We start from the raw sequence: 20,397 nt of genomic DNA, 5'->3' as shown, positions 1-20,397 counted from the left end.
GTAACTTTTTTCTGTGTCTGCAATGCAGATATGCTAGTCTCAAGGGGTTCATTATGTAGGACCCCTGCCAGAAGGATGATGCTGCCGATCAAATGAACGCAGTAGGCTAGATACAAAGGTACTAAATTTCAAAATAAAGCCGCTGACTGTAGGCGTGCGAACGTAAAGAAGCCACATGGCGCTAGGTGGGTATCATCAAGACATGTCTGATCAAGCGGGTAGAAATGCAAGGGATCATACGCAGAAGAGAGCTTCCTCGCCAAACTCTCGCGCCACGGTACCCTCCTCACGGAGAAGTCCACCAAGCCAGAGCTTGGCAGTTTCAAAGTCCTTGGCACCGAACTTCACAAGGACAAAGCCAGCCCTGACACGCGCTGCTGTCCAGGTGACGTCGCCCCTGGTGCTAGATGAAGATTCAGGTGCAGATGAAGTTTCAGATGAGGACCAATTCCGGCTGCCGATTCGCGGCTGCGATGTGAATTGATTGAGCAAGTATGAGCCGAGGTTCTCGAAGACAGGACCAGAGAGTATCAATGTGCCCACGACCCCGTGTGGGCGTGTTCGCTGTTGAATAATGGTCAAGGGAAGCAGGCCAGACGGTGCTTGTGGGGGCAGATCTTCCCTATCAGACTCATCTGAATTGTTCAGGTCATCGGTTTCATCGTCCAAAATGACGGAATCACGCAGCAAAAGCCGGCTTTTGCCTGTCTTCTCGTCTGTTGCCCAGACTTCATTACGGCCTCGCCAGAAGCGGAAATTCCAGTTCTCGCCGCGTGAGGTTCGGCCTTGCGTTACCCAATCTAGGACGCACAGGCTGCTGCGTTGATCCCCCTTAGCAGCCGCATCTACGGTAAACGTTTGTACCTGAGCATATCGGCTGTTTTTGAAGGGAACAGATGGATCGGGAAGGTAGCAGAGCGCTGATTGACGGCCGATCTTCACGTCCAATGATTGCTGACTCATATCTGAAAGGTGTGGATTGACGGGCATTTCTTTCCGGTGGCCCTTGATCACATTCGGGCTGTTGTCGCTGTTGTTTGGTTCGGTTTTAAAGATTTTCGTGCTTCCTTGCGGTGTGGTCACCACCATTCGTGTCCTAGGCTCTAGCTTGATGGACACCTCGATGTGATCACCCGGGAGCAGACCACCCCCATAGGTGAGCAAGTAAAGGTGAACCGGTCTTGACGGGCATGAATCTGATAATGATGATGACTCGGGAGATGGGACGAAGCCACCTGTCCTAGGAACCAGTTTCAATGGGTATTTGTAGGTAAGAGTGGTGAGGGTGGGGTTGTTCGGAGGAAGAAGAGATAACACGACGTTACCCTGCCCAGGCTTCGCTATGGAAGACTCGAAGGGCGAGCGAATGGGCATTGCGGCTTGTCGCATGGTGAAAGGTTGCAAATGTAGAGAATTGGATCGAAGGTGGAAGCGGAGAGGAGTTGGGAGGGAAAAGATGGGCTTTATGTTTGTGAGAGACTCGGAATCTTATGCAGAATGAGCCAAGAAGGCGTAAGTGACAATGCAGCAAGGTATGATGGCGCAGCCATGCAGAATGATGTGTGAACAGGAGGAGATTTTACCCCAGAATCTTAGGCGCTGAACGGCATATCAACTAGCCAAGTCGGGGGCGATGATGACATTCATTAGTCAAAGTGCAAATCCACCTAGCGTCAGTAGTGGCTCGACCCATGGACTATGTGTCAAGCGGGGACCCTCCTGACCAAGTGGTGCAATTCCCGGGAGTCCGTGAGACAGCGCGAAGCACCGAGTGGACTCGACTGAGGATCGCGGGGTGGGAATGAGTTTTCTATGACACACCGTATCCGCATTGCGAGCAACTAAATGCAGCCCACTCTCTTGGCGCGTAGGTCACGATCGACCGTCACCTGATGCTTCGTTTCTGTGTGAACACCTGGTGTGTAAGGTGTCCAGGGGGTTGAAAAACTTAGGCACTCAGGCCACATAGTGAGGCCATAAGGCCATAAGGCCATCAGGCAACCAGTCGCGTCCACCTCCTTTACGTTTCTCCCCCGCCCTCTGAGATCCCATCGGGCCTCTCTTTCTTTGATGCATCTGTGCTCACGACCGGCACCCAATTGGAATACGACCAGTCCGACGACCCTGCGAACCCAGGCTGCAGCGTTCCTTCTCCTTGGGTGTTCATTGACCCATTCTGTTTGCTGCCGTTTCACGGCGCGTTCCATGGGGCGCGTTCCGACCTGACGTACAGACCGTACCTAAGCCCGAAATCCACAGTGACCACTCTTCGACTCACACAGACCCTCCGCAATTGCAGTCGCTACAAGTCCAATCACGCGTTCCATCCCAACATGGAGGTGGACAACCCCAGCAGCCCGTCATCGACCCCCGCGGAGGATAGACGCAAATCCGGTCGCCAGACACGGCGACCCGAGGTTTTCTCCCAGAGTAACCACTCCGCCGAGGTAAATGCTCGGGGAAAGCGCAAGCGTGGCGACCTGCACGATAATCAAGTTGACGATGAGGACGAGTCCGAGTCCGACAGCGACGACGTGGAGGACTCGGAGGCCGACGAGGAGGAGCTGCGAGGAAAACGTCGCGCGGCTCGCAAGACCGGTACGAAATCAAAGAATTCTGCGGCTAAGAAGGGCTCGCGTTCCGCGAAGAAGCCAAAGGTCACAGGCAATGGAGTGGGTAGACAGTTGGCCTTCCGCCCTGCCGCGCTGAATGGTCGGTTTCCAGCCTCGCGTCCTCGTAAGCCTAGGGTTCGACCCAGCTTAGCTGCGGGCGAACATGGCTTGTTTGGTGAGTCCCTACAGCCACTTGGTTCTTGCTGAATACTGTCTAACTATCAAATTCAGCGGAGGTATTCGGAAAGAGCAACAATGCCGACACGGCCGCTGCACAATGGCTTAACCAATACCAACGCAACAGCGGACAGGCTATGCAAGATTTGATCAACTTCATTATCCGATGTACCGGCGCCGAACTCGAAATCAGCAGAGAGGAAACGGCAGACGTCGACAATGCACCGGACCGAATCAAAGATCTACAAGGCCTCTATCAGGCACAAGGAATTACTGAATATCCTCTCATCTCCCGTGCGAAAAAAATTCCGAGCATTCCAACCCGTCCTAGAGGAATTCGTGACCGCACTCATTCAGACCTTCCACCACTCGTCGGTCCTCTACACCGATGAAGCCCTGCTGGAGAATATCCAAATTTGGGTGTGCTCCATGTCGACAGTGCATAGCCGCCCGTTCCGCCACACCTCGACAATTATTTCGCTAGCAATTATGAGCGCTCTTTGCGATATCGCGCGAGAAGTGACGACCACAGTGACCACCTCTCGCAAGCTGCTGGAAAGCGAAAAGAAAAAGAAGTCTGTCAACAAAGGACGCGTGGAAGCAATTCAGACCGCTATCTCCGAGGGTGAAGAGAAGGTCGAGCGTCTGGACGAGTTTTTGCAAGACGGATTCGACACTGTCTTTGTTCACCGTTATCGAGATGTTGATGGGGGAATCCGTGCTGAGTGTATGGAGGCCCTAGGTAGATGGATTCGCACGTATAGAGAAGTCTTCCTCGAGGGACAATATCTGCGGTATATCGGCTGGACTCTCGCCGACGTCGTGCCCCAGACCAGACTGGTTGCTTTGACCCAATTACTACCTCTCTATGAGAATAAAGATAATATCGGCGTTCTTCACTCTTTCACCGAGCGTTTCCGCCAGCGGATTGTTGAAATAGCAGTTCAAGATGCGGATGTCAACGTGCGCATCGTGGCTATCGAGCTACTTAACCACCTCAGGGAAGGCGGTTTGCTCAAGGCCGCTGATATTGATATGGTTGGTCGCCTTATCTTTGACACTGACCCTCGCGTTCGCAAAGTCGCAGGCCAATTCTTCGCCGCCAACGTGCAGGATGCCTTCGCCTTGGCGACCGAGGAAGTCGAGGATGAGCTGAACGAGACCCTTGCTGATGATGATGACGATGATTATGAGCTACCCAAGCAATCATGGATCAAATTCAAGTGTCTTGTTGATATTTTCTACAGCTATGATTCTCAAGAGTCCGAAGAAACAGAAAAGGCGCCCACCACCCGAGGCGTGCTTTTGGGGGTGCCGACCGATTCCCGATTCGTTTTGGCAACCGAAGCCATCTACCCTCATATGCCAGAGCTTTCGCAATGGCAGTCACTAGCGGGCTATTTGCTCTACGATCACTCGCAAATCGCGGACCAAGCGTCTAACGATGACGCCCAGGGAACTGTCCGGTCTCTGTATAAGCTTGGGGAGGGACAAGAATCCATTCTATTGGACGTTCTTGGTGCTGTCGTCAAACTCCGAGTGCTTGAAATCGCTAAGTCTGATATTGATAAGCGAGGGCGCAAGGTCAAAGCACTTAGCTCTAAAATTCCGGAGCTACAGGAGGAGATCTCACACAGCCTTGCGCAGATTATCCCGCAACTTTTACGGAAGTTTGGGTCTTCACCAGAAGCAGCGTCTGCCGTTCTGCGGCTGGAGCACTTTGTGGACCTCGATACTATCCAAGATCTTCAAAAGGATGCTACAGCCTACACCTCTCTCTTAAACGATATCAACAAGCAATTTTTGACGCACTCAGATCACGATGTCTTGGCTGAAGCTAGCGCGGCTTTCTTGCATGCGAAGAGCTCCGATGAGATGCGAGAGGCACTTGAAGGTAAAATTCAGGAACTTTGGGAGGAAGTGGTGGAATCACTCGGCACGTTGTCTCGAAAGAAAGAGGTCCAGGTCGGCGGCTATATTTCTGACTCAAGCCTTACCGATCTCTCCAACACCGTGATGCGTATCTCCAACCTTGCCGGTATCACGGACTGCACAGCGATCCTGGAAGCTGTGCCCACTTCGCGCTCGAAATCCAAGAAGGACCACACGGAAGCTCCTTTCAATATTCTAATTCACCTGGCTAAGCGCGGTGTGCGGGAAATGGACGATGAGGAAGATACCGCCACAGAGTCCGAGCTGGTCACAAATAGCATCCGCGCCTTGCTTTTCTACTTCATGTGGAAGGTCCAAGTTTTGACTGCTGGTCTCACCGATGGAAAAGCTGCTTTTAACACATCGTACTTTGAAACTCTCACAAAAAGTCGTGACACATTCATGTCGACTCTTCTCTCCATCATGGAGAAACGCCCCGGCCTCGATGACCTACGGTTTATTGCCACCACAACCTTCCTCGACTTACAAACTCTGTTCGGCACACTCCGGAACATTGGCCATGGTCTTGGCAATGATGAGGATGTCGTCTTCCAGACACAAAGCCTCGTGCACGAAGCATCTGCGAAAGCCCAGGCTCTGGTCACCAAGATCCACGGCATCGCCGAGCGCAACTTCGCCAAGAAGTCCCATCGGGACCTCGAGCCTGCCGATGATGATGCGCCGGCATCCGAGGATGAACCCGAGGATGAGGCTGAAGCTAGTGACTCCGAAGACGAGGCAGTTATCAACGAGCGCCTCCGCAGCAGTATTATGGCAGAGCAACGCCTCTGCGAGCTGACCGGCAAAATTGTGCTTGCCATTATCGGCCGCGTCGTCGATGCATCTGGCCCCAAGCGCGGCTCGCTCAAGAAGCGCCTTCTCCGCAACAAGAGCTCTCTCGGCCAGAACTACCGTGAAGTCCTCTCATACCTCGAGGAGCGCAAGCCTCGCAGCGTACCCCGCAGCAAGGGCAAACAGCCCGCTAAGAACGCAGCTGCTGACGAACAAGCTCCGGCGGCTTCGGGGAAAGACTATAAGTCGGCTGAGCGTATCGACGATGATGATAACGAGGACAAGGACGGGGACGGTGACCTTCCTGACGATCCCATTGAAGAGGACGATGAAGATGATCTCCGAGCTCGCGAACTTGTCGAGGAAGACATCGATCAAGATATTGACGATGAGGACAATGACCGAGCCCCTGAATCGGACGAGGACGAAGTGATGGGTGATTAGTGGTCTCTGCACCGGATTGATAGATTGTAGTAGTCATGCTTCTTCTATTCTCCCTTTATTTCTTTTCGATGTCTAAATTTCTATCTTGTTCCGGGTGGTCAGGACATTTTTACTGTGTATGCTATGAATATCTTCTCTACGTTCTTTCCACATAAACTGGATTGCTCTTCAAATTTTCGTTATGAATTTGAATTAGGTGTCACAACTGAGTCAAAAAATACTTAGAACATCCCGAACAGTAAAGTGTGTCACCTCAAGTTTGTTATCCGTAGCTAGATGTCTGTGTCTTCCTAAATTATCACTTGCACAATCTGGTGCTTTTGGCGAATAAGATTCCTTAGATTACGGAGTTTGAGGGAAAGTTGAACTGCATAACTTGGCATTTTTGATTGGCAGACTGCAGAGACGAACTTGAACTGGACTATCAGCAGTAAACGAGACCGCAGACAGATGAGCCCCTGCTGTTAGCGAGCGAAGGTGATTCTCAAGAGGACCAACCTCAAGAAAAGCAACAATCGAAATGGGGGTGGAGACATTAACATAAACAAGAGGACCGATCCTGCAAACAAATACGCCTGTGTATGAGGATGCTAATAAAGGGGTTACATGATGGTGAATCTTTATCGTGAATGGATCAGAATGGGGAGAAACGAGAAGGGGTTCAAACTTCGTGACAGGAGACGAGGTGGAGACGGGGAAATTTCATGTGCTGGTTTAGGCTGAGCTGAGCAGCTAAACGGGAGAAGGCACAGACGGAGAGATGAACCGACAATACATGAGACGGCTCTTCGGTGGAAATCAATTTTCCAGTTCTGCTGATGTGGGGTGATGCGCAGGGCACATCGTAAGGTGACGGAGCCATGAGGGAAATGCCACTTCTTTACATGTCCATGGAGTCACCACCGTTGCCGAAGTTGAATCCGCCGGAAGGCTGCTGACCAGTGCCGAGAGTGAAGCCGGCCTGGGTCTGCTGAGGAGCCAGCTCGTCGATCTCACCGGCAGCCTCATCCTCATCCGAGAAGTACTTCTCGATGATGTTGTAGGCCTTCATGTAGATCTCCTCGTTGGCATTGTTTTGGCAGTCATGGATTTTCTCCATACCACCAGCCTCCTCAATGAAGAGGGCGTAGCGGTTGACACGGGCCTCGCCCGAGCCAGCCTCCTTGTCCATCTCGCCAACCTTGAGGATGTTCTCGAGGCCGTCAAGAGCAACCTGGATGATCTTGTTATCAGGGCAAGCAAGCAGGTCACAGAGGGGCTTGATGCAGCCTTGGGAAACAAGGTAACGAATCTGCTCGGGTTTCTGCAGACCACCGGAGGTAGCGTTTGAAATGGCCCAGCAAGCCTCCTTGCGGGTCTTGAAATCACCGTTGGCGAGAAGGTTGATCAGGGGAGCGATGATGCCAGCGTCAATGACGGCCTGGATCTGGCTGGAGTTGCCAGCGGTGACGTTGGAGATGGTCCAGCAAGCCTCCTTGCGGATACCATCCTTGGTGGAGCTGAGAAGGGAGAGGAGGGCGGGAAGGGAGCCGCAGTTGATGATAACCTGGGTCTGAACATCGTCACCAGTGACGATATTGCCAACGGAGCGGAGAGCGGGGGTCTGAACAGAGGTAGAGGCGTGCATGAGGAGCTCCACCAGGCGGCGGGGAATACCGGCCTCAATGACAGCCTGAATCTTATCATTGGCGCCGTCGGAAAGGTAAGAGATAGCCCAGCAAGCGTCAATCAAGACCTCATCATCGAGCATGTAAATGAGCTTGGCAAGGACGGGTAAAGCGGGAGCAATAGTGTTCCAGTCAGGCTGCGGGGTCTTGCCACGGCAGAAGTTACTGAGAGTCCATGTGGCGTTGCGGAGCATGCTCAGCTTGCGGCCGTCGTTGATGAGGTTCAAAAGAGGGCGGAGAGCACCGGCGCCGAGAACGAAATCACGGCAGTGAGGGCTATCACCGGCAATGTTACCAAGGGCCCACACGGCCTGTTCACGGACATCGGGCTCGGGGCTGGCAAGAAGCTCAACGAAAATAGGGACCGCACCGGCCTCGATAACAACCTGAGTCTGCTGAGCGGAACCCGAGGCAATGTTGGTCAAAGCCCAGGCAGACTCAAACTGAACAAGAGTGTGAGGGGAGCGGAGGAACTCGACGAAGCGGCTGACAACACCGGTCTCGATAACGCGCTCAATAGGGGGGGGTTGCGCTCCTTGGACAACAACTTGCGGAACTTGGTAGTAGCCTGAATCTGCTCCTCAACCTGATCGGAAAAGACACCCTTCACCATCTGGGGGAGTTCGACATTGAGCTATTTAATACATTTGTTAGCCATGAACGTTCCTTAAACCTTCTCGTAAAACTATTGCATGGTGGGGTCGCGTGTAGTAATGGTCCGTGGTGGAGGGGGTCGGCCCCATGGCAACCGGGCGGTGAAAAAAAATTCCCATGTTGATGATCGCATCATAAAAACAAAGGGAGGGTCGAAGTGGCCACCAGAGAAGCGCAAGCGGATTCCATCACAGAGGATTTCCGGCCAAAGCCCGCGCACATAGCAGAGTAAGAATAAGATGAAGAAAAGTCAAAACCTACCTCGCTCTCGATAGCACTGGCTTCGTCGTCACTCTCGGTGGCGCCGGCCATGCCACCACCAACGCCGATTCCACCATCGGAGGTCTGAATACCACGTCGCTTGGCCAAGTTCTCCTCACGCTTCTGCTTTCGGATCTCGACCTGCTGCTCTTCACGGCGGCGACGGAGCTCATCGGGCTTGAACTGGTTCCGGGCCTTGAACTGGGTCCGGCGATGCTCGGGAATATAACGTTCCGACATGGTGATTGGAAAAAAAGAAAAAGCGCGCCTCTGGTTTCAAGTGAAGAAGAGTTAGAGATGGGCGCGCCGTGGATGTGAAGAAGAAGAAGAGATGTGGGGGAGGATGAAGAGGAAGAGGAAGGATTCGTGTGTGCAAGGAGGGGAAATCATGTGACAGCTCCCCTCCCCATTATTTACTCAACGCGTCGATTTGCTCTTTTGCTGCTCTTCATTCCCTACTTCGTCGCCAATAGAGTTGGAAATAAACCGAGTTTTTATTTTGCTACTCTTTGTCTTACTCTGGGTTCCCGCCATGTCCCACCACCTTAAGATGGACGCCCATTGAGCATTGAGCACTGCCGCTTCCGGACTTCCAATTTCATTTCGGGGGAGATACCGCATGTCTGGGCGACTGAGAGCTTCCAATCTGCTCGCGATCTGCGTGGTTCTTCCTTGAAAGGGCTTGTCTTTCAGAAGCTATGGCGCCCTCTGATCTGGTGGATATTAGCACGGCTTGCGCCCGTCGAGGATTTATCAACACTGTCGGTGTCGTGGTTGATAAACTCGATGTGTATCGCACCAGAGGGTCCTCATCCTGTGTTACATTCACTATCAAAGATGCCCATTTTGATACTCCAAGCTGGTCCGAAAGTCTCAAGATCAAGTACTTCAACGACAATGAAAGTGTATTACCAGAGATTCGCCTCAACGATGTAGTCTTACTGCGAAACATCCGAGTATGTCTTCCGAGACAGTCGCTAGACCAGGACTAACTTTGCGCCTCAGGTCACGGTTTTCCAGGGTAGAACCACGGGGGTTGCCTCCCAACATGATACAGTCCCCTGGGCAATCTTCCGACCAGGACCAGACCCCAATTCAAGCCCGTCTATCACCAGTGGGCCTGTTCCATTTGAATTGAAACCACTTGAAAAGAGGTTTGCGATCTCTTTGCTAGACCGCTTCGTAGTGGATGGGCACTTTGCCTCAGCGCCGCAACTCACACGTCGATCCACTGCTTCGCGGCAGCCGTCTCAGCCAGCGCAGCCAGCGCAGCCAGCCCCAACATCTCAGGTGACCCAGGCATCTATGCCAGCTCCAAAATGGGGAGGCCTACCGTTTCATCTAATCCAAGATGTTCAAGCCAACAATCTCGCCCAACTGCTAGGCCAAGTAGTGAAGCTCAACACTTGGGACAGCGAGAAATGCCTCATGTACCTCACAGACTATACTTCCCATAAAGGTCTCATGGATATCAAGAAGGAGAACGAAAGTGAACAAGGCCCAGAAGGCGACGAATACAATTATATGGCTCGCAAAAAGAAAGATTGGCCCGGCCCATGGGGCCAACTGACAATACAAGTTGCTGTCTGGGAACCGCATGCTAGCTTTGTACGCGAGCGCGTCAAGGCTGGCGATCTTGTTCTTTTGACATACGTGCGCATCAAAGCTGGCCGCTTCGAGGGCGGTATCGAAGCAGCCGTGCATCAAGATAAAAAATATCCAGAAAAGATCCACGTTCGCCTTGTTTCACCTGATTACGATGAGCGGACTCGGGAGCTTTTGAACCGTCGGAAGGAGTACTGGAGTATCCACGGTAAACCTAGTGAGGATCCAAAGAAGGCTGAAAAAAAGAAGAAGAACGAGCAGAAAAAGAAGGAGATTCGGAAAGAGGAGGGCCAGAAAATACTCAACGTGGCTACATCTCAAACGAAGAAAAATCCGCACAGTAAGTGGTGTAGATTGTGAGAAGCGCAGAACACATGCTTATGAATTGCTACAGTCAAAATGCGGAACATTGGGGTGCCTGAACGGTCAATTGATTATATCCTATCCGGCGAATCACATATCAACAACCTCCCAGGTGGAATTACCTACACGCTCCCTTTCCAAAACGTCTGCTACGTACTTCTCGCGCGCGTTGTGGATTTCTTCCCTCCAAACCTCGAAGACTTCACCGTACAAGTCCCTATCAAACGGATAGCCAGCAACAGAGACAGAGACCAAGATAGTGACAGTACACCGCGTATGGAATGGCAATGGCGTTTCTGCCTTCTCGTTGAAGGAACTGAACCCTTGCTCTCGAAACAAGACATTCGGAAACAGATGAAGATTTATGTCTCCGGTGGAGATGGCGAGCATTTGCTCAATCTCGATGCTACGGAGTAGGACTTTCCCCTCTCCAACTTATTTACAGAGTCGCTAACAATTTGGTCTAGTCTGCGTCGCAGTCCAGGGCGACTAGCTGAGCTACGAGAGAAACTATTCCTTCTATGGGGCGATCTCGAAGAAAAGAAGCAAGCACAAGCCAACGAAAAAGTCTCGCCATGGGAATCAATTCGATCCTCCTCGGTGCCTTTCAACTGCTGTATCCAGGAGTACGGAGTGCAGTGTGGGCATGCTCCGGACTTGAATGCCATGGCTATTGACGGGGCCGAGCAGCCATGCAGCCAGTCAGACTGTTTTGGCTGGGAACGACGATTCTCAATGTTTGGGACAACGATTCATTCTTGAGGATGATGTGCAGGCGTAACGGATTCACCAGATAATTAAATATATGTAAACTAGGCGCTGATAGCCTGTCACTTTAACTTAGACCATGGCATGACTGATAAATGTCAATACTATTCTTAATTGATTGTTAAATACTCATACAATTTGTGGTTTCAATAAGTACATCTAAAGATGATCCAGACAGGTCTCATCCACATTTTGCTGGGTGAGACGCAGGTTATCCTTGAAACAGTTCATACCATACGCCATCTTAAGACCACTGAACTCCGAACGATCCCCCCCACCCCTGATTCCCGTGAAAGGCCCAATCAACGTACCGAAAAAGACCCATTCAATTGCTGGAGCATCCCGTGCTTCCCAGTCCCAATTCTTGTAGACGTTTGAAACCTATTGTATGCCCAATCACGCCAGAATAAGACGAAGACCCTGAACCGAAGGGGTTCCAGATAAATAGAAGAACAAAAAATAGAACCATTATGTTAAACCTTTGTCACTTTGACAATGTTGGTGTCAATGCCGTGAGCCACAGGCTCGAAACGACAGCTGTCTCCACGGAAGCAGGTCTTTTTCCCGGGCTCACTCTGTGGGCAACGGTGACCGTAAATACATTCCGGGTCATCGCATTCCACGCCAAATCGGCATGGTGTCATGCGGGCGATAGCAGACAGGATGTGGAGTTCTTGGCGGGTCAACTTGCGATCGTGATCGTGGTAGCAATTTTCTTCGTTAGGGCATTCACCCAGCAGGAAGAAATAGTTACACAACTTGAGCTTCTTCAAACGATTGAGATCATCACGAGGGATGCTCTTGAAATCGAGGCGATCCACGCGCTGCCCATATTTATTTCGCTCAACGGTCTTGGATGCTGTCGAACCAGCAACCTTGGAGCGCACGACCTGTTGAAAATCGGGGGATTCTGTTTGATTAGGAGTGGAAGCCGACAGAGGCCCACCAAGGCCGGAATAGCTCGTATTTGTCGATGTTCTTGACAAAGGTGGGGGGATCGAGAACGATTGGGATGGAGAAGGCGTGAGCAATGACCGGGAGGGAAGGGCACTCTTCCAAGGCGCTGTCCAGACGGGCACCAATTTCGCTGAACGGAATACATCTGGGAACCGGGCGATGCGATATGAGCTCTTGACAGTCTCCAGTTCCTTCTCGAATGGGACGCCCTCCACGAGTGAGATACGACCCGTTAAATCTCCTTCATTTAACGATTCCTCGAGAAAATTTCCGTATTCGCTATTTGAGGGACAGCCCAGGAAGATCTGGTGGCAATGGCAGTTGTAAAGGAAGACTTGGAACATCTCTGTGGAGCTCAGAGAGTTAGTAATAGTTCGAGGCCAGACTTGGGGTCAAGACAAACCTTGAATCTTATCGTATGCCTTGTTTTTGATGGACCCGACGTCCACAATTTCAGAAAATGACATGGTCTCATTGAAGCCGCGAATGAAGTCATGAATCGCAGTAGCATCTTGTATGGTCCCACTCCGGGCGCAAAGCTCACCAAAGCTCTTCACATTTAAGAAGATCTTGGTCAAAAGCCTCGGCTCAATAACACTGGGAATATTCTTGGCCAAATATGTGCGCATACCCGTTTCGAGGGCTTTGGCCGCACTGCGTCCACCTTCTTCTCCCCGCTGCAAATATTCATCTTTGAATATTATCCCTTCTCCGTCTAAAAGAACGACAACGAAAGGCTCTCGATCCTGTAACCGGTCCCGTATCAGCGCATGCTCCGCTGTGCCAGTTCACTATTTGCGCTCACCATAATAGTCTTGATCTGGGAGATTTGTTGCATCAACTCCATCTCATGTAGTTGAATATCGCGATTGAAGCGGGTCTCGCGCTGGTGATCAAGTTTCTCTTGCTGGAAGGAGGTCTCAAGGTCGGTCACTCGTTGCAGGAGTTCCTACAAGACAAATCGCGTTAGCCTCCCAGTTTTGTTGGCTAAGGGAGGGTTAATACCTCGATAAGCTGATTCTTCTGCTGATCCAGTGCGCTCAACTGGCGATAGCGCTCGAGATAATCGGGAGTGTCCATATTGACGAAGTATTATGGGGCGAAACTGTGTAGGAGTAAAAAGAACTCAAGGATAAGTGTGAGAGAGGAAAGTTATCGACGAAAAGTGCTATAAAGTTGGCAGGCGCTTGCGCGATCGCGGCGTTTCACCCTGACAAGGTGACTGCTGTTATTCGCAATGACGGCGCCTCTGGGTAGCACACAATTAATTGAGTGGAAATTCAGTTGATCTCCAGTTTATTCCTTCCTCCTTCCAAGTAAAAAAAAAATCGATCTCCAAAGGGAGAGACGCGATTGCTGAGTCAGCTTCCCCGGTACCGAAGTGGACCAAGCTAAAAGGCAAGTTGCAACGTGTGATGTGTGATCCCCCTTCTGTACCTCCCTCCACTCTATCAAGATGTCTCGTTTCGGATTCCTCTCCCTGGCTCTACTCTCTCTTCAGGCCTTCGTCGGTACCGGCTTTACTGCTGTAAGTTCTATATTATTTCATGTCACTGCAATTGACTCACGCGACGACCATTAGGATACCGAGAAGGTCGAGGCCGAAGTCGCTCTCAAGGTCAAGGCTGAGACTTCTTTCCCTACCTCTGAGATCTTCGGTGTCAAGCTCGTCAATGGACACCCTACTCAGGCCGTGATTGACTTCATCAACGATGAGCCCAATCCTGTCACCGTGAACTTCCTCGGAGGAAGCCTGTGGAACCTCGAGGAGGATAGCAAGGTCGTCCGCAACCTGACCGCCACTCGTTATGGCGTTGAGATCCCCGCGGGCTCCAAAGAGAGTGTCAGCTACAGCTTCGCTACCGAGATGCACCCCCAGGACGTCCGCCTGAGCATCGCCGCTATCCTGTCTGACAGCGAGGGCAAGTTCTCCACCGTCCAGGCCTTCAATGGCACTGTGAGCGTGGTTGAGCCTGATACCAGCATCTTCGACCCCCAGATGTAAGCATTCCTCGCTGAAGCATCACGCGCAATTAACTCACCCTTTTTTTCTCAGTCTCTTCCTCTACTTCTTCCTCCTGTCCTGCGCCACTGGTACTGTCTACTTCTTCTACACTGTCTGGGTCGCCCCTTATTTCCCCCAGAAGCGCAAGAGCGGCAAGTCCGGTGAGAAGCGTGCCCCTGGCAGCGCTAAGCGCGATGCTCCAGCCGTCGAGGAAACTTCTACCACTGCCGCCGTTTCCTCGGCCACCACTTACAACGCTGACTGGATCCCCTCCCACCATCTCGCTCGTCCGGAGACTCGGAAGGTCAAGGGTGCTGGCAAGTCCAAGGCCCGCTCGTAAACAGACATGCGACAAGAATATCAGTGGTTGAGAGGAGGATGGAAAGCATCATGCTTTTCCTGATTATTCTGTAAGATGGCAAGGGCAGATCATGTATATTTGCTGAGAATGCATTTATCAAGAATCTGCTTTAGTGCCGAAGCATGTACATTTACGAGGATCGGCCCATTTTAGTCTCTCCAGACGCCTTTGGGCGCCGTGGGAATACAAGATTCAGTTTCAAGCCAGTTGCCGCGTGCCGTGTGTCGCAGACGTGAAAGTCGCGGCTGGGCTCACCAGGTCACAGTCTCTTCCATTCCTCATACTCCTCTGCTAGATGCTTCTTCAACTCAGTGAAACGGTTTCCAAAGTCTTTCCCACAGCGCCAACACTTGAAGTCCTGCTTCAAATACCCTTGCCGGGTCGGGTGCCGCCGTTCGTCATCCGGAGCCAGAGGAAAGTCCTCGATGGGTACGAAGAACGGCGTCGCAAAACTATTGTAATGCTTCCGATGCTTCAACTTCTCACTTTGCCGATCTACCGAAATGACATGCACATGTAGATGGCTCATGGACGGAACAGCGTGTACCCCGCATATGATTTCCTTTTCCCAATCACGTCCCTCCGGCAGCTCATCTGGCGGTGGATCGGCATTGAGAGCAGCTAGTCGCGCCTGTTCCTGCGCCGAGTACTTCCCGTATTTGCGGCGCAATTCGGCCGCTGCCAGTTTGCGCAGCTTCTGCACTTCGGACTTGACTTTTGCGAGGAAATCGAAGTCTTCAAAGGCGTCGAAGGGATGAAGTCTGTTCTTAGTTTGGTCGCGTGGAAGGAGGAGTAGGTGTAGCGAAGATTTCTCGAACATGTCGTGGATTGCGACGAAATCTGGATTGTAATAGACAACGACGCTAGATGGATAAGAGTCTGGCTTTTCAAGATAGGCTCCTAGTCCATCTCGTCCTGGGAAAGAACCCATTCTGCGTTTTGGCGCGTCTTTGGTCGATGGAACGGCGCTCGCATGCTTGGGCTGCTTGTTGCGTGCGGAAAGGAGTTCGGTGACTGCCGGGTAGAACGGTCAGATCTCACATATGACTGAATGGGAGTTCAGTGGTCGTACAGGCGTTTCTCTTCGGCGCAGCAGTCGTAGTCTCTGTGGGTGTGGATGTGGCGGCACCTTGGCTCTGATCGCGGCATGGTTCCGCCCTGGACATGATGAGAGCTCACGTAGAAGGTGGCAGGAAAGCGACATATATTTCAGCACCTATCTGCTAGCATCGGAAACAAGAGATGGGATAAGCACCGAATGTGAGGAGCAAGAGAAGCAGCCATCCGAGATCTCCCCGCAAAATCGCCCAAAGAGGCTTAGTGCGGGACAAAGGACCGAAAAGCCCGCGTTGGATTTGCAGTCAACGACTTGCATTTTGAGCAGGACAAATGGGCCCTAAGAAGAAAGCATCTGCTCCTGCAGGCCCCAAGCCGGGTACGAAGCAGGCCAAAGAGGCCAAAGAGGCCAAAGCCGCCGCGGCGCAGGCTGATAAGAAGCCCGTGACGGATGAGCCCAAGAAGCCGTCAGTGAAGGAGGTGATTGGCGGCGCATCATGGACCGGCAAATTGCCAGTCAACATGCTCTCAGAGCATTGTCAAAAGCAGAAATGGGAGAGGCCTGAGTATAGCATGGTAAAGCCGTATCTTAACACCTAAACGTGACCAAGCGCTAATGGGGAATCGCGACAATTGCAGAACCAAAGCCGCGAGGGCTACATCTCCGCCGTCACGCTGAAGAAAGTCGATCCCAAGACCAAGGATTTGATCGTTCTTCCTCCTATGAAACTTCCGCCGTCTCATAAAAACCTGGGTGTGCAACCCACCGCGCTCGAGGCCCGTCATTTCGCTGCAGCGTTTGCCCTCTTCCGGGTTTGTAACATGCGAAACCTCCATATGATGTTCCCACCTACCTACAAGAAGCTTTGGAAGGAGGAATTTGCGGAAATCAAGCTTGCCGATACCAAGGAGGGCAAAGGCTGGCTATACGAAGCGGATCCCTTCTTAGCCAAGCAGGAACGAGAGGCCGCGGCCGCCGATTTAGAGAAAAAGAGAGCGGAGCGACTAAAGGCTCAGGCTAAGGACAAAGCCTCGTCTTCAGATCTTGGTCTGGGAGGTGGTGACAAACAGAGCAAGCGGATCTGGTCCCAGGCGCCTAAAGTGGACATGGGCAATCGCATTCGACGCGAGATTGAGGGTCTCTTACGCCAACACACTGTTTGGAATGCTTATGATGTCAAGATTCCTGAAAGGGATGCTAAGGCGATTGTGGAGGAGTTCTCGCGCTTGGGATTCCGGCGCAGCCATGTCGAAGAGGCTGTTGCTGAATGCAAAGACCGCGAGGAAGTGCTAGAGTGGCTGCTGGTCTATGTTCCCGAAGATGACCTACCTCGGTGGTCTCTGCCCGAGGGATATTCCGCCGGTGTCAGTCTTGCCCAGCAGGACTTGGCTCGAGAGGCTAAGATCAAGCGTCTGGCCTCAATTGGCTATCCTGCTGATCTCTGTTCACAAGTTTTGGACAGCAAAGGTGGCGATGAACTTGCAGCCGCAGAGCATCTACAGGGTACCCTAATACATGGATCGGCATTTACCTCTGCTTCGATACCCGATGGTGAAGCGGGAGCGTGGGCGGAGGAGCAAGATACACTCGAGGCTATCTTTGGCGAGCGGTATACTCGTGTCTCGTCCAGAGTCTGCGAGATCAAGAGCGAGGCCTCAGGGGTTCCTGAGAACACAGTGTTTCGCTTCCAGGAGCCTTCTTCTCATTACCCTACGGTACCTCCAGTCATATCGATTCTAGCAAAGGGGATCCCAGCCTACATTCGGCTCAGCGCCATTCGCCGAGCAGTTCAGCACGCTGAAGAGAATTTCTCTGGCGAGTCAATGATATTCAACATCATGGACTGGTTGGAGTTCAATCTGCCTGCGGTCACAGAAAACCCAGGAAAGTTGCGCGAGATCTCCGCAGTCACTGCCTCTTCTGCACCCGAGACCCAGGAAATTCCCGTGCGCAGTAATCGCAAGCAGCGGAGAGGCATTGACTGGAAGCCCTATACACCTCAGGGTACAGCGATGAAAGAAGCATGGCAAGTCAAGCAGTCTACCGCCGCGCAGATTGAAATGTGTCGTAAAAGGCAATCTCTACCTGCCTGGAACACCCAGGAAGCCATTATTGATGCCGTGGACGCTCATCAGGTCACCATTATCTCCGGTGAAACTGGTAGCGGTAAGAGCACACAGTCTGTACAATTCGTTTTGGACGACATGATCCAGCGGGGATTGGGAGGAGCTGCGAACATCATTTGTACCCAGCCTCGGAGAATCTCAGCCCTCGGTCTTGCTGATCGAGTCAGTGATGAACGATGCTCCACAGTCGGTGATGAAGTCGGATACATTATCCGGGGCGAGTCGAAATTGAAGCAAGGTGCTACGAAAATCACGTTTGTGACTACAGGTGTCTTGTTACGCCGAATCCAGTCTGGAGGTGACGCCGACGGTAATGTTGCAAGCTCACTTGCTGATGTGTCTCATGTGGTGGTCGATGAAGTTCACGAGCGCAGTCTTGATACTGATTTTCTCCTGGCTCTGCTGCGGGACGTTCTGCGCTACCGCAAAGATCTCAAGGTCATTCTTATGAGTGCCACGTTGGACGCTGAAATTTTTATGAAATACTTTGGTGGTCGCAAGAACGTTGGTCTCGTCAATATTCCGGGTCGGACATACCCCGTTGATGACTATTACTTGGACGATGTCATTCGGGACACTGGGTTTGCTCCTGAACTTGGCGAGGACATGGATGAGAACTGGGATGCTCCTCGTGGTGAAGAGTCTTTGGGCAAAGCCTTGCGGAGTGTTGGCATGGGGATCAACTATGACTTGATTGCTTCGACAGTCCGGTACATCGATGCGCAATTAGGTGAGCGACCAGGAGGGATTTTGATCTTCTTGCCAGGCACAATGGAGATCGAAAGATGTCTGAATGCAGTCAGGAGGATGCCCAATGCCCACGCATTGCCTCTGCATGCCTCTTTGCTCCCAGCCGAGCAGAAGCGTGTCTTTCAGAGCCCGCCCAGGGGCAAGAGAAAAAATCATTGCTGCGACTAATGTCGCTGAGACATCCATCACCATTGAAGATGTGGTTGCTGTTATCGACACGGGTCGAGTCAAAGAAACTAGCTACGATCCCAAAGATAATATGGTCCGTCTTCAGGAAGTATGGGCTTCTCAAGCTGCCTGTAAGCAGCGTCGTGGTCGTGCAGGTCGTGTGCGGGCAGGTACCTGCTACAAGCTGTACACTCGCAAGGCCGAGTCTAACATGGCACCGCGACCAGATCCCGAAATTCGCCGCGTGCCTCTTGAGCAGCTTTGTCTGTCTGTGAAATCTATGAAGGGTATCGATGACGTCGCCAATTTCCTCGCAAACACAATCACGCCGCCGGAAAGCATCGCCGTTGAAGGTGCCCTTAATTTCCTGCACAGGGTTGGTGCCATGGATCACAGCCGACTGACAGCACTGGGTCGGTACCTTTCCATGATCCCAGCGGATTTGCGGTGCGCCAAGCTGATGATCTACGGCTCAATCTTCGGCTGCATGGAATCTTGTCTCACCATCGCGGCAATCCTCACAGTCAAGAGTCCATTTGTCTCGCCTCGCGACAGACGCGAAGAAGCCGATGCCGCTAAGGCAAGCTTCTCACGCCCTGGCGATGGTGATCTGATAACCGATCTATCAGCCTACCAAGCGTGGTCTGAACGGACCCGCTCTCAAGGCCATTGGCAGTCTCAGTCTTGGTGCGGAGCGAATTTCCTTTCCCACCAGACTCTGCGCGATATTTCATCGAACAGAGCCCAGTTTGTCACATCTCTCAAGGACGCAGGTATTTTGCCGGTAGACTACACCGACGCAGCACCGGCGTGGAACCGCAACTCTTCTAACCGGAACCTTCTCCGGGCCCTGATCGCCGGTGCTTTCCAGCCCCAGGTTGCACAGATCTCCTTCCCGGATAAGAAGTTTGCTAGTTCCGTGACTGGTACCGTGGAGGTCGACCCCGACGCTCGCACCATCAAGTACTTCAACCAGGACAACGGCCGTGTCTTTATTCACCCGAGCTCCATTCTTTTCTCTGCTCAGGGGTATCCCAACGCTTCGGCTTATCTTAGCTATTTCACCAAGATGGCGACAAGCAAGGTCTTTATCCGTGATCTGACCCGTGAGTGCTTCCACTTGCCATTCCTTTTTTTTTTTCTCTAAATTAACAATATTTCCAGCATTCAACGCATACTCTCTTCTTCTATTCTGCGGCTCCATCACACTCGATACAATGGGCCGCGGCTTGGTCGTGGACGGCTGGCTCCGACTGCGCGGCTGGGCCCGCATCGGTGTCTTGGTCTCGCGACTGCGCACTATGTTGGATGAGGCGCTGCAAGAGCGTATAGATAACCCGGCCGTTGGGTCTGCTTCAGAGGCTGGTGACAAAGTCATTGAGGCTGTAAAAAGACTTATTGAGTTTAATGGGCTTGATCAGTGATTGCATGTGGCCTGGAAAGGGCTTCAAAAGATTATAGATGGGATCCTAGGGCATAGAGCGTGGATTAGATAGATCACCTTGGAAAAAAGCGGGTTTGAGCATCTACACGATCTTACTTGCATAATCATCCTCTTGAAGAAAGCCTCGTTACCAGGATACTTCGTTGAATGTAAATCAATTCGTCTATGGATTTACCAAGAGAAAGTGCAAATTGCCCATGAAGGCGAAATCATGATCTCAAAACGCAAGCCATCTCGACCCTCTCCCTCCACCA

At 51.9% G+C, this 20,397-nt stretch overlaps 8 protein-coding genes across 8 annotated transcripts; 4 read left to right on the top strand and 4 right to left on the bottom strand.

Annotated features, from left to right (window-relative positions):
• Window positions 1–234: 234 nt before the first annotated feature.
• Window positions 235–1,389, bottom strand: N7477_005737 (urease accessory protein UreD; the record flags this gene model as incomplete). Its single annotated transcript, XM_056967400.1, has 1 exon — window positions 235–1,389. One exon carries the CDS (start codon window positions 1,387–1,389, stop codon window positions 235–237), a length of 1,155 nt encoding a protein of 384 aa, XP_056822154.1.
• Window positions 1,390–1,892: 503 nt separating this feature from the next.
• N7477_005736 (cohesin subunit IRR1) lies at window positions 1,893–5,957 on the top strand (the record flags this gene model as incomplete). Its single annotated transcript, XM_056967399.1, has 4 exons — window positions 1,893–1,922; window positions 1,998–2,787; window positions 2,844–3,083; window positions 3,121–5,957. The coding sequence occupies 4 exons, from the start codon at window positions 1,893–1,895 to the stop codon at window positions 5,955–5,957; spliced, it is 3,897 nt and encodes a 1,298-aa protein (XP_056822153.1).
• An 880-nt stretch (window positions 5,958–6,837) lies between these two features.
• On the bottom strand, window positions 6,838–8,779 carry N7477_005735 (karyopherin alpha; the record flags this gene model as incomplete). Its single annotated transcript, XM_056967398.1, has 3 exons — window positions 6,838–8,171; window positions 8,228–8,258; window positions 8,540–8,779. 3 exons carry the CDS (start codon window positions 8,777–8,779, stop codon window positions 6,838–6,840), a joined length of 1,605 nt encoding a protein of 534 aa, XP_056822152.1.
• A 458-nt stretch (window positions 8,780–9,237) lies between these two features.
• Window positions 9,238–11,269, top strand: N7477_005734 (uncharacterized protein; the record flags this gene model as incomplete). Its single annotated transcript, XM_056967397.1, has 4 exons — window positions 9,238–9,495; window positions 9,545–10,484; window positions 10,539–10,920; window positions 10,975–11,269. 4 exons carry the CDS (start codon window positions 9,238–9,240, stop codon window positions 11,267–11,269), a joined length of 1,875 nt encoding a protein of 624 aa, XP_056822151.1.
• A 479-nt stretch (window positions 11,270–11,748) lies between these two features.
• On the bottom strand, window positions 11,749–13,312 carry N7477_005733 (CCCH zinc finger protein; the record flags this gene model as incomplete). The annotated part of the gene is made up of 4 exons (XM_056967396.1): window positions 11,749–12,578; window positions 12,636–12,978; window positions 13,038–13,181; window positions 13,238–13,312. The coding sequence occupies 4 exons, from the start codon at window positions 13,310–13,312 to the stop codon at window positions 11,749–11,751; spliced, it is 1,392 nt and encodes a 463-aa protein (XP_056822150.1).
• Window positions 13,313–13,688: 376 nt separating this feature from the next.
• N7477_005732 (putative translocon-associated protein, alpha subunit) lies at window positions 13,689–14,577 on the top strand (the record flags this gene model as incomplete). The annotated part of the gene is made up of 3 exons (XM_056967395.1): window positions 13,689–13,760; window positions 13,815–14,233; window positions 14,289–14,577. 3 exons carry the CDS (start codon window positions 13,689–13,691, stop codon window positions 14,575–14,577), a joined length of 780 nt encoding a protein of 259 aa, XP_056822149.1.
• A 280-nt stretch (window positions 14,578–14,857) lies between these two features.
• On the bottom strand, window positions 14,858–15,764 carry N7477_005731 (DNA 5'-adenosine monophosphate hydrolase; the record flags this gene model as incomplete). The annotated part of the gene is made up of 2 exons (XM_056967394.1): window positions 14,858–15,612; window positions 15,671–15,764. 2 exons carry the CDS (start codon window positions 15,762–15,764, stop codon window positions 14,858–14,860), a joined length of 849 nt encoding a protein of 282 aa, XP_056822148.1.
• A 223-nt stretch (window positions 15,765–15,987) lies between these two features.
• On the top strand, window positions 15,988–20,123 carry N7477_005730 (RNA helicase; the record flags this gene model as incomplete). The annotated part of the gene is made up of 4 exons (XM_056967393.1): window positions 15,988–16,230; window positions 16,294–18,648; window positions 18,710–19,805; window positions 19,864–20,123. The coding sequence occupies 4 exons, from the start codon at window positions 15,988–15,990 to the stop codon at window positions 20,121–20,123; spliced, it is 3,954 nt and encodes a 1,317-aa protein (XP_056822147.1).
• Between the last annotated feature and the right edge of the window lie 274 nt (window positions 20,124–20,397).

Source organism: Penicillium maclennaniae (assembly GCF_028827695.1).
Source record: "Penicillium maclennaniae strain IBT 15551 chromosome Unknown utg000005l:1.0-2652337.0:1.0-2654196.0, whole genome shotgun sequence".
NCBI lineage: Eukaryota > Fungi > Ascomycota > Eurotiomycetes > Eurotiales > Aspergillaceae > Penicillium > Penicillium maclennaniae.
Note: the sequence above shows the minus strand (reverse complement) of the source record. Positions and strands in the feature narration are given on the sequence as shown.